Source organism: Pongo pygmaeus, chromosome 7, assembly GCF_028885625.2.
Source record: "Pongo pygmaeus isolate AG05252 chromosome 7, NHGRI_mPonPyg2-v2.0_pri, whole genome shotgun sequence".
Lineage (NCBI taxonomy): Eukaryota > Metazoa > Chordata > Mammalia > Primates > Hominidae > Pongo > Pongo pygmaeus.
Genome location: NC_072380.2, coordinates 106,995,487 through 107,009,937, shown reverse-complemented (window position 1 = coordinate 107,009,937; position 14,451 = coordinate 106,995,487). Strand labels below are relative to the sequence as shown.

General features: G+C 46.2%; 1 protein-coding gene across 7 annotated transcripts in view; it reads right to left on the bottom strand.

Annotated features, from left to right (window-relative positions):
• Positions 1–2,191, bottom strand: part of ESRP1 (epithelial splicing regulatory protein 1) — a 67,913-nt gene extending 65,722 nt beyond the window's left edge. For all 7 annotated transcript variants that reach the window (XM_054498687.2, XM_054498689.2, XM_054498692.2 and 4 more), the window contains exon 1: positions 179–2,191. In XM_054498687.2, coding sequence (XP_054354662.2) covers positions 179–310 — 132 coding nt within the window. In that variant the 5' untranslated portion in view covers positions 311–2,191. The remainder of the gene's footprint in view (positions 1–178) is intronic.
• Positions 2,192–14,451: the final 12,260 nt, after the last annotated feature.

Here is a 14,451-nt window from a genome sequence, read left to right as displayed (position 1 = left end):
CAAGGCAGTTGGCCAATAAGTTTGGTTTTACTCTAGCTTACCTAGGCCTCGGGTCCAGACTCACAAGTGGGCAAACAAGAGCAATTATTTATCTACCTTCACCCCCCTCCCCGCCCAAACCTCTACCACAAACTTCTTGCCCCATTCCTTGCATTTAGACGAAAACGTGGAGAAATACCTTCTTGTTGGCCAGATCCACGACTTTCCAGAACAGCAGGATCAGCTCCTTCTCATCCGAGCCTAGCTTGGCCCCGGTGGCCCCAGCAGTGATCCCAAAAAGCACCACCAAGTAATCCGGAGAGGCAGTCATGACGATAGGTGGGGAGGGGGAGAAGGGGGGGGGTCGGGAGGCGGTAAGGTGGTGTGGAAGTGAGAACGAAAAAACCTGTGCTAAACCCTCTTCTAAGAGAAAAAGAAAGAGCGCCCACCCCCCTTCCTCGCTACTGCTAGCGCAAAAGGCGGTAACCAACCACCCAAGCCCACACCTGGTCGGTGCTCCACGCCCAGGGCAGGAAGGGGGGTGGGAAGGAGGGCGCAGGAGGCCTGCCCTTTTTGTATTCAGTTGCCCGGGCGTCTATGCAAAAAGCCTGGAGCAAGGCTGCACCCCCGGGAGGCACGCAATGGCTGAAAGCTTTTCTGTTTTGGGATGTGGCTCTACCTGCCCGCCCCTTCCCCCTCCCCCACGTGGTGCAGGTAAGAGACACCTGGCGGCGCCGGCCCATTGGCTCCTTCAAACCACGACGTGGCAGCAGTGGGGGAGGAGGCCGCTTGGGGAGGGGGAGGAAGAGGCGGGAGACAATGGCTGGATGAATGGATAGGCGAGGGCGAGGGAGGAGGAAGGGGAGACGCGAGGGGCGGGGAAGAGGCGGTTGCCACCCAGAGGGTAGACGAGGCCAGACGGGGAAAGGGCTCAGAGAGGTAAAGGGCGCGGAGTCGGTGGGGGGGAGGGGTTCCCACTGGAGGTAACTGAGAGGTGCAGGGGGGCTCGGAGAATACCGGCTGCGGGGAACGAAGCCGAAGGTTCTGAAGGGTCAAAGGAAAAGGCCAGGTGCAGGGAGGCGAAAGGAGGCCACAGGTGAGGCCCGGGGCGCGGAGCTGCCCAGGGCGCGGCGCCGGCGGAGGACGAACCGCTGAGGGAGGGACCTGCCAACCGCAGCCAGGAGGTGGCGGGGGCAACTGCAGATCCCCGGAAAAGCAGCTCCCGAGCCAACACACCTTTCAGTGCAAACAGCAGGAGAAATCCTGCGAGCCCCCACTTCTCCGGGCCGGAGCCCGGGTGCACGCTCATCCCAAACCCGCCGCGCTGCCCACCTTCCGGAGAGGAACCCCGCGCACGCCAGAGCCGGACGCCCAACCACCTAGTCACTCCCCGGGACGCAGTTACCAGGCGCAAAGCAGCTGGGGGACCCCGCAAGGAAACTCAGGCACAACGGAGCCCGCTTCTTTTTCTCTCAACTCTGAATGCTATGTCCGGTTTGGTCCTGGCTGCTAGTTCGAAGCTGGAACATCCTCCAGAGCTGGGGCCCATTTTCTTTTATTTGCCTTGGGCCCCAAATGAAAAGCATCCATCCGCATGCCTAATAAAAATTTTCTTAAATCGAGCCACGCAGGCTTTTTCCCAGGTTCTGCGCCCTGACCCCATTCCCTCTGCTCATGCTTTTGGCATTGGATTGGAGTGTGTTGACTTGACCAAGCTCCCAAACAACCTCCCTGCTCTACTTCAGCTTGGTCTGCCTAGAGGCTCGTGCCCCCACCAACACCCCCAGGCACCAGATCGGTGTCAGTATGTTGTTGGGTCTTGTTGGCATTTTAGAGAGAAAAGCGCTAGAGATGAAGTTTTCTCGGGTTTTACATCTCAAAGCGATTTGTTCTTGGGAACAGAATTCTGTCTGAAGTATTAATAATTCGGTTCTAGGTGTCCAGCCCCGTTCATATTCATGATGTGAAACGGGCAACCATGGACCTATCCCTGCAGAACCCACTCCGGGTACAAATCCGGTAACCTTTCAGGACGCGTGTCAAAGGAAGCTGGAGGCCTGGCTTTCCCAGTGGGGGTTCAGGCTCCCGGGAGTGGGGAAAGGAGCCCGAGGCCCGCGCCGTCTCGTTTCCTGGTAGGAGAAGGTGCAGGCGGAGGCGGGGCCTCCCGTGATGCAGGTGGCAGCTCGCGTCCCCGAGAGCGGGCGAAGGCCTGGGGTCTACACTCGCAGCGCTGCGACGGCGCTCGGGACCCTCCCTCGTCCGCTGCTTGAGTTCCAGAGGTGGGTGCTTCCCTGTCCTGAACTTCAGAGTGCGGAGTCATAAATGGGTTCCGGCTGGCTTACTGCAGTAGCCTGGCTCCTCCCCAGCCCCGGTAACTTCGAGCTATCCGTCCAGGCCCTCGGGCGTCGCGGGGGCAGGGACTGGGCGCGGAACGAGGCAGGGAGGGACCTGGAAAAACCACCCAGATTGCATTGCAGTGGGCGAGGCCGCCTGGAGGAGCCGGTTCCCCCTAACCACCTCCCCGTGGGGCTCTAGGTGCGCGGTTCCCAGGTGCTCAGCTCTGCTGGGCCCAGGAGGTGCCGCCTCACAGGGACGCGGAACCTGGTGCGTGGCCCCCGCCGGGTGGACCAGATAGCGCGAGGCGGTCCGGAGGCTCGTCGCCAAGCAGGTGACTGTTGCTGAAAAAGTGGTTGGAACACTTGGGGAAACCTGGCCCCGCCTGTTCTTTCTAGGTCTTTGGAGTTTGGATTAATCATTTGTGTAGCCCGTTTGGATAAACCGAATACTTTATTAAATCAGCGCGTTTACCAGGAATTCCGCAGTAGTATCCACATTAGAATCTTGAGTGTTGGAGTTGACCATATTCACACAGACTTGCCTTCTTCCTGTTTAGTTTATGCCTTGTGTTCCGTTATTGGAACGCTAAGCTTGTGGGAGTTGTTTACATCCTACTGCTCAAGGTCATCGCTAAGGTGTGATTTTTCACAAAAAGAATTTGCAACCTCCGGCATGAATGGCTTAAGGAAGTCTAATCCCGGTTTCTGATTTTTTTTTTTTTTAATTTAAAAGTTAATCTTTCTGGGCTGGAAGCAGTGGCTCACGCATGTAATCCCAGCACTTTGGGAGGCCGAGGCGGATCACGAGGTCAGGTGTTCGAGACCAGCCTGACCAACATGGTGAAACCCCGTCTCTACTAAAAACACAAAGATTAGCCGGGCGGGGTGGTGCGCACCTGTAATCCCAGCTACTCGGGAGGCTGAGGCAAGAGAATCGCTTGAGCCTGAGAGGCGGGGGTTGCAGTGAGCCGAGATCTGGCCATTGCACTCCAGCGTGGGTGACAGAGTGAGACTCCATCTCAAAAAAAAAGGGTTAATCTTTCCAACTAGATTTTCAAGGATGAGGATTTTGTTGTTGTTGTTGTTCTCACATGTATTCCCAGGGCTTAGAACACAGTCTGACATTTACTAGGCACTCAACAAATATTTGTTGAATGATTGTAATGAGTAACACCCATTTTTGCAGATCTTTGTCTTCTGAGCCTAGGGCATAGGTCATCACTGCAGAGGTGAGATTGTCAAAATGGGAGTCTACAGGTAATTTAAGACTCAAATGTTTAAAGAGTAGGTGCTAATTCTTCAACAAACTTACTTTTGTTAAATTAAAATTGTAAAATGTGGTGGAGGGGTTGGAATATAAGTAATTCAAGACAGTTCGGAATACAAAAATGTTTTACTGTCTATCACCACCATCTATAAATCTAATTCACTAAGGATAATCTGTGTAAGGTGGCTGGAAAGAACCTTGAGGAGAGAGGCTTATTTAAGTATTGGCTCAGGACCACACCTAAAACTCTCAAAACGCTGAGATTCTGTTGTTTTGTTTTGTTTTTAAGTGCCAGAGACCCAAGTTGAGGAACAGCCTATAAAATAACTGGCCTGTACTCTTACATACATTAAAGCCATCAAAGACAAAGACTGAAGAAGAACTTTTGCAGATTAAAGGACTTTAAGAGACATGATCCTGAACCAGAAAAAGTAAAAAATAAAAAAAAAAAGTCTGTAGATTAAATAATAATATTATATCCATGTTAATTTCCCGTTTGTTGTAATATTACTGTGGTTGGTAAGACACTCTCAACAAAGAGCATGTCTTTGTTGGTGGAAGTATCTACTGAAGTATTTAGGGGTAAAGAGGAATCATGTCTGTAATTCTCAAAAGGTTCAGACAAAATATATGTAAAGGGAATGATAAAGCAAATGCAATAAAATGTTAACATTGGGGAATCTGTATAAGGGAATTCTTAACTTTTCTGTAAGTCTAAAATTATTTCAAATTAAAAATAATTTTTTTAAGCCTCAGGACATTTTGCTGCCACTGCCTTGCTGGTGGTTGACAAGGCTCTGTGTCATGACTTTTTTTTCTGTTAATCTAACTACTTGTACTGTAAAATAAACCCATTTTCTTTGTTTCTTCCTTAGTGAATGAAAGAGGGTGAAAGAAAAGGTCACCATTTTCTGTATAGTAATCCTTTCATATACTTTAAGGTTGTTCTTAACTCACCTTTCCTAGACTAAATAACTACAAACTCTTTAAAGTTTTCATTGTGAATCTTACTTTCCTGCTCTTTAATTATCTTCATTACCCTCCTTTGACCCTTTTTCTCATCACTTTTAGAGAGCAGCTCTTGAACTGGACAGAATACAAATGTGTCTGCTGGGGCTTCACTGTTGACACAGTGGTACCTATATGTCATAATCTTTTTTTATTTTTTTTGAGATTCAATTATTTTTATTCCAAAGATATAAGTAAAAATGTGAGGCCGGGCATGGTGGCTCACACCTGTAATCCCAGCACTTTGGGAGGCCAAGGCGGGCAGATCACCTGAGGTCAAGAGTTCGAGACCAGCCTGGCCAACATGGTGAAACCTTGTCTCTACTAAAAATACAAAAAAATTTAGCTGGGCATGGTGGTGCATGCCTGTAGTCCCAGCTACTCAGGGAGGCTGAGGCAGGAGAATCACTTGAACCCAGGAAGCAGAGGTTACCGTGAGCCAAGATCGCGCCACTGCACTGCAGCCTGGGCGACAAACGGAGACTCCCATCTCCAAAAAAAAAAAAAAAAAAAAAAAAGGTAGGCCAGGTGTGGTGGCTCACGCCTATAATCCCAACACTTTGGGAGGCCGAGGCGGTTGGATCACGAGGTCAAGAGATCGAAACCATCCTGGCCAACATGGTGAAACCCCGTCTCTACTAAAAATACAAAAATTAGCTGGGCATGGTGGTGCGCACCTGTAGTCCCAGCTATTCGGGAGGCTGAGGCAGGAGAATTGCTTAAATTCGGGAGGCAGAGGTTGCAGCGAGCCAAGATGGCGCCACTGCACTCCAGCCTGGCGACAGGCGGAGACTCCATCTCAAAAAAAAAAAAAAAAAAGTGAACAGATATATTGACATAAGATTCATAAAACATATGGGTATATTAAAAACTAGAAACTCAGGTTGCCTTTGAGGATAAGAATTGAGGGCCTATGTGTCAAGAATATTTTGCACAGATAGGCCGTGCGCGGTGGCTCACGCCTATAATCCCAGCACTTTGGGACTCTGAGGCAGGCGGATCACGAGGTCAGATTGAGACCATCCTGGCTAACACAGTGAAACCCCGTCTCTACTAAAAATACAAAAAATTAGCCGGGCGTGGTGGTGGGCGCCTGTAGTCCCAGCTACTCTGGCGGCTGAGGCAGGAGAATGGCATGAACCTGGGAGGCGGAGCTTGCAGTGAGCGGAGATCGTGCCACTGCACTCCAGCCTGGGCAACAGAGCAAGACTCCGTCTCAAAAAAAAAAAAAAAAAAAAGAATACTTTGTATAGTTTATACTATTGTAGTATTTGAATTTTTTTCCTTGTACATGTATAACTTTAAAAAAATGAGAAATACCATATAAGTGCAACTATTTTTACTATAAATCTTTATTTCCATAAAATTATAATTTAAGTGTGTGGTCAATAGCTCCTATTATATAGCTATGATATATTTTGAATTTGTTTACCTGGTAACACTAGCTCATGTTTGTAAATCCTTTGGAACTCCCAAAATGATTTTACATACATCACCTGATTTGTAAGATTACATTAGCTTTTCTGGTTTTCTTGTCTTAATATGTGATTATCATATTGAACTGCAGTGTTTTTTTTCCCATCATGTCAACACACACAAAATAGGAAACCAGTAGTTGTAATTTTCTTCAGCAGTTCTTAATGGAATTTGTTTAATAGTTTAGTACTTTCCTTTCTTAAGTATTGGACCAAGCTGTAATGGAACTATAAGACTCATGCTTTCAGAACAGAGCCTTCTGTTACTCAAGTGTTTATCCTGATGGCCATATGACCACGCAAAGCTCCATCACGATATATGTCATAATCTTATTATTTGCAGTGCAGTTCCCCTTTTAAGACTACATAGCAGCACTACATTTACTGACTCAAGGTTCATTTGAGATCTCTAGATCTTTTTTCTTTTGAGACAGAGTTTCCTTCTTGTTGCCCAGGCTGGAGTGCAATGGCACAATCACGGCTCACCACAACCTCCACCTCCCGGATTCAAGCGATTCTCCTGCCTCAGCCCCCCAGTAGCTGGGATTACAGGCATGCGCCACCATGCCCCGCTAATTTTGTATTTTTAGTAGAGACGGAGTTTCTCCGTGTTGGTCAGGCTGGTCTTGAACTCCCAACCTCAGGTGATCTGCCTGCCTCAGCTTCCCAAAGTGCTGGGATTACAGGCGTGAGCCACCGCGCCCAGCCCTCTAAATCTTTGTTAGTGTTTTAATTGCACATACTTAGTTATTCTCTTGTACTTATAAGAAAATCTTCTAAGCTGGGCGTGGTGGCTCACGCCTGTAATCCTAGCACTTTGGGACGGTGAGGTGGGCAGATCACTTGAGTTCAGGAGTTGGAGACCAGCCTGGCCAACATGGTGAAACCCCATCTTTACTAAAAATACAAAAATTAGACGGGCATGGTTGCAGACACCTGTAATTCCAGCTACTCGGGAGGCTGAGGCATGAGATTCACTTGAACCTGGGAGGCAGAGGTTGCAGTGAGTTGAGATCGGGCCACTGCACTCCAGCCTGGGCAACAGAGCAAGACTCCATCTCAAAAAACAAAACAAAACAAAATCTTCTACAGTGAATCACAGTATGAAAATATTCTCAAATTATATAGCTGCAATGCTTGCACAAATCTTTTTATGTACTAAAAACCACTGAACTGTATACTTTAAAAGGGTGAATATTATGGTATGTGAATTATATTTCAATTTTTAAAAAGCAAATCAAAGTAGAGACCTGTGTTCTGAGGCTACCAAAAGCCACTGATATTCTTAGTTATTCATACTAAATGCATTTGTAAAAGACACCACATTTTATACTCCCTGGACAAGTCTAGCCTCCGAAGTGGAGAGGCAAGGAGAAGTGATGGTCAAGATAAATAAATAAATTATAATTATCCAATACTCTGTACATTACACATTTAAAGAAATTACTGGCCTGAACCTTTATTATAGCGATTATTACAGATCATGAGGAAAAGTATGGATTTAATAGTTGGATCTGCCATTTGCTACCTTGTGGCCTTAGGCATGTTCCTTAACCTCACAAGAACTCAGTTTTACTTGTAAAAATGGGGATGTTGATGATGTACACTTCATAGGTTTTAAGGAGAGAGATTTTTGCATAGAAAAGCTTCCCTAAGGAAAACAAACCCGAGAATCAGGAAGGTTACTACTGAAAAGGAATGTCCAAGTGAGGAGGGTTCTTTCAAGACAACCACAAAGGCTGATGATTCTCTGGCCTTAGCATAGACAAAAGACACCATTGAGGCATTTGAGCAAGACTTTACTGACTGCTATGTCATAGGGAAATACACAGAAAAATACAAATAGGGAAATGCGCCATTAATCTGCACAGCATGGCTTATAAGATCCCCCTGATCCTTGGGGATCACAAAACTGATCCCATTTAACTGGGCATCCAGGTAAAAAGAGATGCCACCAAGAGAATTCCTCCCTCCTTACTCCTGGCCTTTTGCCATCAAGGTATCAGTTACCCCTGTCCCCGAGCCCCTTGCACAGGAGTAAGTCCCTGCCTCTTCCAAAGCCCAGAGAGAGGAAAGCACAGCAGCATGCCTTATCTTTTAAGTCAAGGTGGGGTTGACAAGGGTGAATGTTTAAAGAAGGAAAGGAAGTTTTGTTTCTCTTCTTTCCTAAGGCCCTGTGCATCCCTGTAGCCTGCCTACTCACCCATCCATTTGGCTGATAAAGGGCCAATTTTATTATTCTGGCAAAATGTAACCTAAAAACCAGGAAATAGTTGTCACCCTGTTTTATGTCTGTTTGAAGTGTGTGAAATGGCCGGGTGTGGTGGCTCATGCCTGTAATCTCAGCACTTTGGGAGGCCGAGGCGGGCAGATCACCTGAGGTCAGTTCAAGACCAGCCTGGCCAACATGGTGAAACCCCGTCTCTACTAAAAATACAAAAATTAGCTGGGTGTGGTGCATGCCTGTAGTCCCAGCTACTCAGGAGGCTGAGGCAGGAGAATCACTTGAACCTGGGAGGCGGAGGTTGCAGTGAGTCAAAATTGCGCCATTGCACTGCAGCCTGGGCAACAGTGTGAAACTCCGTCTCAAAAAAAAAAAAAAACTTTTTAAAAAATTGAAAAGCCTACTTTAACCTTGTTGCTCTCCTTTTCAGATTGAATTGGAGTTATGGAGTAAAATATACACCCTTTAGCTCAAATCTCAATCTATCTATGAAGCTTCCCATGTAGACAAGTCCTCAGTGATTACCACCATAGATAGACTATATTACTTAAAATGCTACTCTGCATTATTTATTTCAAGCAGGCAATGACTTTCTTTTCTTAAAATTCTAGACTCCCTCAGGCTGGGCACGGTGGCTCACGCCTGTAATCCCAGCACCTTGGGAGGCTGAGGCGGGTGGATCACAAGGTCACCCTGTGATCCATCCTGGCTAGCACAGTGAAACCCTGTCTCTACTAAAAATACAAAAAATTAGCCGGGCGTGGTGGTGGGCGCCTGTGGTCCCAGCGACTCGGGAGGCTGAGGCAGGAGAATGGCGTGAACCCAGGAGGCAAAGCTTGCAGTGAGCCAAGATTGCGCCACTGCACTCCAGCCTGGGGGACAGAGCGAGACTCCGTCTCAAAAAAAAAAAAAAAAAAAAAAATTCTAGGCTCCCTCAATTAACAGTCATGTTTCTCATGGCCTATTTCATGCCCATTGTTAAATTCTTCTCTTTATGTATACAAGCAGTAGAACTTGCTCCTGCTTAGAACTTAGTGGAAAAGGGATTTGCCTGGGGTTTCCATCAATTCTGCTGTCCTTAGAGGAAAGAATAAACACTTCTGAAATCAAAAAACTGCTCCCAGTAATAGCACATCCCTTTCTTGTCCAAATGTGTATCCTTGCTTTAGCTAGTTGAGAAAGTATCATATTGTATCCAGAATTCATTTCTTCAAATAATATTTTGAATCAGATCAATATTCTAGAGGGCAATATAGAAAGTCTTTCGTACTGGCCTGGCACGGTGGCTCACACCTATAATCCCAGCATTTTGGGAGGCCAAGGTGGGCGGATCACGAGGTCAAGAGATTGAGACCATCCTGGCCAACATGGTGAAACCCCATCTCTACTAAAACTACAAAAATTAGCTGGGCGTGGTGGGGCATGCCTATAGTCCCAGCTACTCGGTAGGCTGAGGCAGGAGAATCGCTTGAACCAGGGAGGCAGAGGTTGCAGTGAGCCAAGGTCACACCACTGCACTCCAACCTAGCAACAGAGTGAAACTCCGTCTCAAAAAAAAAAAAAAAAACAAAGAGAAGAAAAAGAAAAAAGCCATTAGTACTGATTCTCTCTGAGGAGTAGGCCATAGAGTTGATGGGAGTGACAGCAGAAAGGAGAAGGAGATCTTTACATATCATAAACAATAAGATTGCTTTTATTTGTTAAGCAGACACTGTGTACCAAGCACCATTCTAAGCCCTTATCTCATTTAATTCTTATAGCCAAATGAGGTAGAGGTACTGTTTTTTGCCCCACTTACGACGGAGAAAATCAGAAGTTAAAAATAACTTGGTCAGCCTGGCCAACATAGTGAGACTCAGTCTCTACCAAAAATAGAAACACTTAGCAAGGCACGGTGATGCATGCCTGTAGTCCCAGCTGTTCAGGAGGTTGAGATAGGAGGATCACTTGAGCCCAGGAACTTGAGGCTGCAGTGAGCCATGACTGCACCTCTGCACTCCAGCCTGGGTGACAGGGTGAGTCCCCAATGCAAAAGAAAAGAAAAAAAAATGGCATAGATGCTACTAACAGAACTGGGATTCCTAGCTAGGCAGTCTGACTCCAGAGACTGTTTTAGCCAACATGCCATGCTGAATATGACCCCCTTATATATTTTGGAAAATCTTACTTATAAACAAAACTAAGACAGACTATGACAAAGTAAAACACTTCCCTATGAGATCTTGACTATAATACATGCACATGACGAATAACAAGCCACAAAAGTGAAAGCACAGTAAGTCTAATGTTGTAATAAGATCACATCTGAAATTCTAAAACCTGCATGTTATCCCCTCAGATTGTTTATAAGATAGCCATGAATTACGAAGAACACTGGAAACATATTAAGTGACAATCTACAATAACTATACATAGCACATTAGTTAGAATACGTATTAAATATGTCATCAAACCTTTTTCTATATATTTGGAAGAAACTAGTATTTTATTTCAACTCCTTCATTTCACAAGAGGCCGAAGAAGTTAAGTGACTTGCCCAACCAAGGTGACGCAGTGAATTAGTGGCAGGACTGTACTCAAAGCTCAGATCCCCTGGCTCCCACTTCAATGCTCTTTCCCTGTTGTGTCCATGGCTACCCAGACAGTGTGCTCCCTCTGGAATATGCTGTTTTCTACATGGGATGTGGAGATGTCAGTGTATCTGGTTTTGCTTAAAATTAGTTATCTTGGGCCAGGCGCAGTGGCTCACGCTTGTAATCCCAGCACTTTGGGAGGCCGAGGTGGGCGGATCACAAGGTCAGGGCGAGACCAACCCGGCCAATATGGTGAAACCCCATGGCTACTAAAAATACAAAAAAAAAAAAAAAAAATTAGCCAGGAGTGGTGGCACTCGCCTGTAGTCCCAGCTACTTGGGAGGCTGAGGCAGAAGAACCGCTTCAACCCGGGAGGCAGAGGTTGCAGTGAGCCGAGTATCGTACCACTGCACTCCAGCCTGAGTGGCAGAGCAAGACTCTGTCTCAAAAAAAAAAAAAAAAAAAAAGTAGTTATCTTGGGCCGGGTGCAGTGGCTCACACTTGTAATCCCAGAACTTTGGGAGGCTGAGGCAGGCAGACCACTTGAGGACAGGAGTTTGAGACCAGCCTGGTCAATATGGTGAAACCCTGTCTCAACTAAAAATACAAAAAAATTAGCTGGGTGTGGTGGCAGGTGCCTGTAATCCCAGCTCCTCGGGAGGCTGAGGCAGGAGAATCACTTCCACCCAGGAGGCAGAGATTGCAGTGAGCCGAGATCACACAATTGCAATCCAGCCTGGGCGACAAGAGCAAAAAACTCGTCTCAAAAAAAAAAAATAGTTATCTTGTTAAGGTTTGGGCAAGGAAAGGATATTCTTGGTTGACAGATCTTGTTCATTGCAGCTTAGGTGAAGGAAATGGGACTTGGATGGCCATTCTGATACTGACATACCTCTTCTTGACACCCCGAAGTACTACGATTTTGGAGCCTGGCACATGAGAATTCAGAGGAGTTTGGGGGAGAGGGACAGGAGGTGGAGAGTGGCATTTGGACAAGACTTTTTCTTTGAGATAGAGTCTCACTCCATCACCCAGGCTGGAGTGCAGTGGCGCGATCTCAGCTCACTGCAACATCTGCCTCCTGGGTTCAAGAAATTCTTATGCCTCAGCCTCCCGAGTAGCTGGAATTACAAACCTGGGCTAATTAGCATGCCCGGCTAATTTTTGTATTTTTAGTAGAAATGGGGTTTCGCCTTATTGACCAGGCTGGTCTCAAACTCCTGACCTCAAGTGATCTGCCCGCCTCCACCCCCCAAAGTGCTGGGATTACAGGTGTGAGCCACTGTGCCCAGCCGAGACATTCTTTAAAAAAAAAAAAATTCAAAGACGCCGGGTGAGGTGGCGCATGCCTATAATCCCAACACTTTGGGAGGCTGAGGCTGGAGGATCGCTTGAGCTCAAGGAGTGCAAGACCAGCCTGGGCAACATAGTGAGACAACATCTCTATAAAAAATACAAAAATTCACAGGGCTTTGTGGCACTCACCTGTGGTCCCAGCTACTCAGGAAGCTGAGGTGGGAGGATTGCCTGAGCCCAGGAGGCAGAGGTTGCAGTGAGGTGAGACTGCGCCACTGCACTCTAGCCTGGGTGGCAGAGCCAGACCCTGTCTCAAAAAAAAAGGCTGGGCACGGTGGCTCATGCCTGTAATCCCAGCACTTTGGGAGGCCGAGGCGGGTGGATCACAAGGTCAGGAGATCGAGACCATCCTGGCTAACATGGTGAAACCCCGTCTCTACTAAAAATACAAAAAAATTAGCCGGGCATGGTGGCGGGCGCCTGTAGTCCCAGCTACTCGGGAGGCTGAGGCAGGAGAATGGCGTGAACCCAGGAGGTGGAGCTTGCAGTGAGCTGAGATTGTGCCACTGCACTCCAGCCTGGGTGACAGAGCCAGACTCCATCTCAAAAAAAAAAAAAAAAAAAAGTTGAATCTCTTCCTCACACCACACAGAAAAATGAATTAAAAATAAATGTCCATTACAAACCAGGCTACTGATAAAATAAAAATGAAAAATAAATAACATGATGGACCAAAATGTAAGAGTTAAATCTATAAAATGGGAAAAATGGAGTACATCTTCATGATTTTCTATCAGGCAATGGCTTCTTAAATATGACTCCAGAAGAACAAGCAACAAAAGAAAAAAAGGATGAATTGAAATTCATCAAAATTAAAAGCTTTAGTACATCAAAGGACATGATCAGGAAAATGAAAAGACACCCCACAGAATGGGAGAAAATATTTGTAAATCATATATCCAATAAGTTTAAGACATTAACAGGCAGTTGGAAGGGAAGATTATTCTCTGCAAAGGCAGAATCGTCATTTTCTCTGAAAATACTTTTAGTCAGCCAAACACTATGAATTAACAATATTTAACAACAATTAAATATGGAGCAAATTTAGTAGGTAGCACAGCCCTTAACACCCTTACCTGTACTGCTTCCTTCCCTGCTTCTCCTAGCCAATCAAGAACTGCTGGCTGCTCAAGCCTACTGCCCTTCCTTCTCTGTGCTCAGCCACTGCCTTTGCAGAGAATAATCTTATAACCCTTATTGGATATATGATTTACAAATATTTTCTCCCATTCTGTGGGGTGTCTTTTCATTTTCCTGATCATGTCCTTTGATGTACTAAAGCTTTTAATTTTGATGAATTTCAATTCATCCTTTTTTTCTTTTGTTGCTTGTTCTTCTGAAGTCATATTTAAGAAGCCATTGCCTGATAGAAAATCATGAAGATGTACTCCATTTTTCCCACTTTATAGATTTAGCTCTTACATTTTGGTCCATCATTTTATTTATTTTTTATTTTTATTTTATCAATAGCCTGGTTTGTAATGGACATTTATTTTTAATTCATTTTTCTGTGTGGTGTGAGGAAGAGATTCAGTCTCTTTCCCCTGCACTTTTTCCTGTCTCCTTAGTGTAATCAAAAGCTACAAGTGAGGCTGGGTGTGGTGCCTAACGCCTGTAATCCCCGCACTTTGGGAGGCCGAGGCAGGCGGATCACTTGAGGTCAGGAGTTTGAGACCAGCCTGGCCAACATGGAGAAACCTCATCTCTACTAAAAATATGAAAATTAGCCGAGGTGGTGGCATGCGCCTGTACTGTCAGCTGCTTGGGAGGCTGAGGCAGGAGAATCACTTAAACCCGGGAGGCGGAGGTTGCAGAGAGCCGAGACTGTGCCCCTGTACTCCAACCTGGGCAACAGAGCGAGATCCATCTCAAAAAAAAAAAAAAAGCTACAAGTGAGACTGTGCCAATTGGAACAAAACAAGAAGTAAAAGTTTCATCTCTGATGGGCCCTGGCCAGCTCTGCTCCCCTGGGCCTTCTGCTTTAGAAGCCCATGGTGATCCTCATGTGCCATTCACCCGGCTACTTGGCCCTAATTTCACACAGTTCAAAGCCAGAAACCTGCTGTTTGCTCCTACCTTCCCAGAGTCCTTCCTTCTTTCATTAATTGAACAAACATTTGTTGAACACCTGCTTTTTGCCAGGGATTATGTGAGGCATGGGATATGGCAGCAAGTAAGTCAACTTTGCTGTCAATATATGTCATAGTAGTCATTGTTGAGTTGAGGCATTTC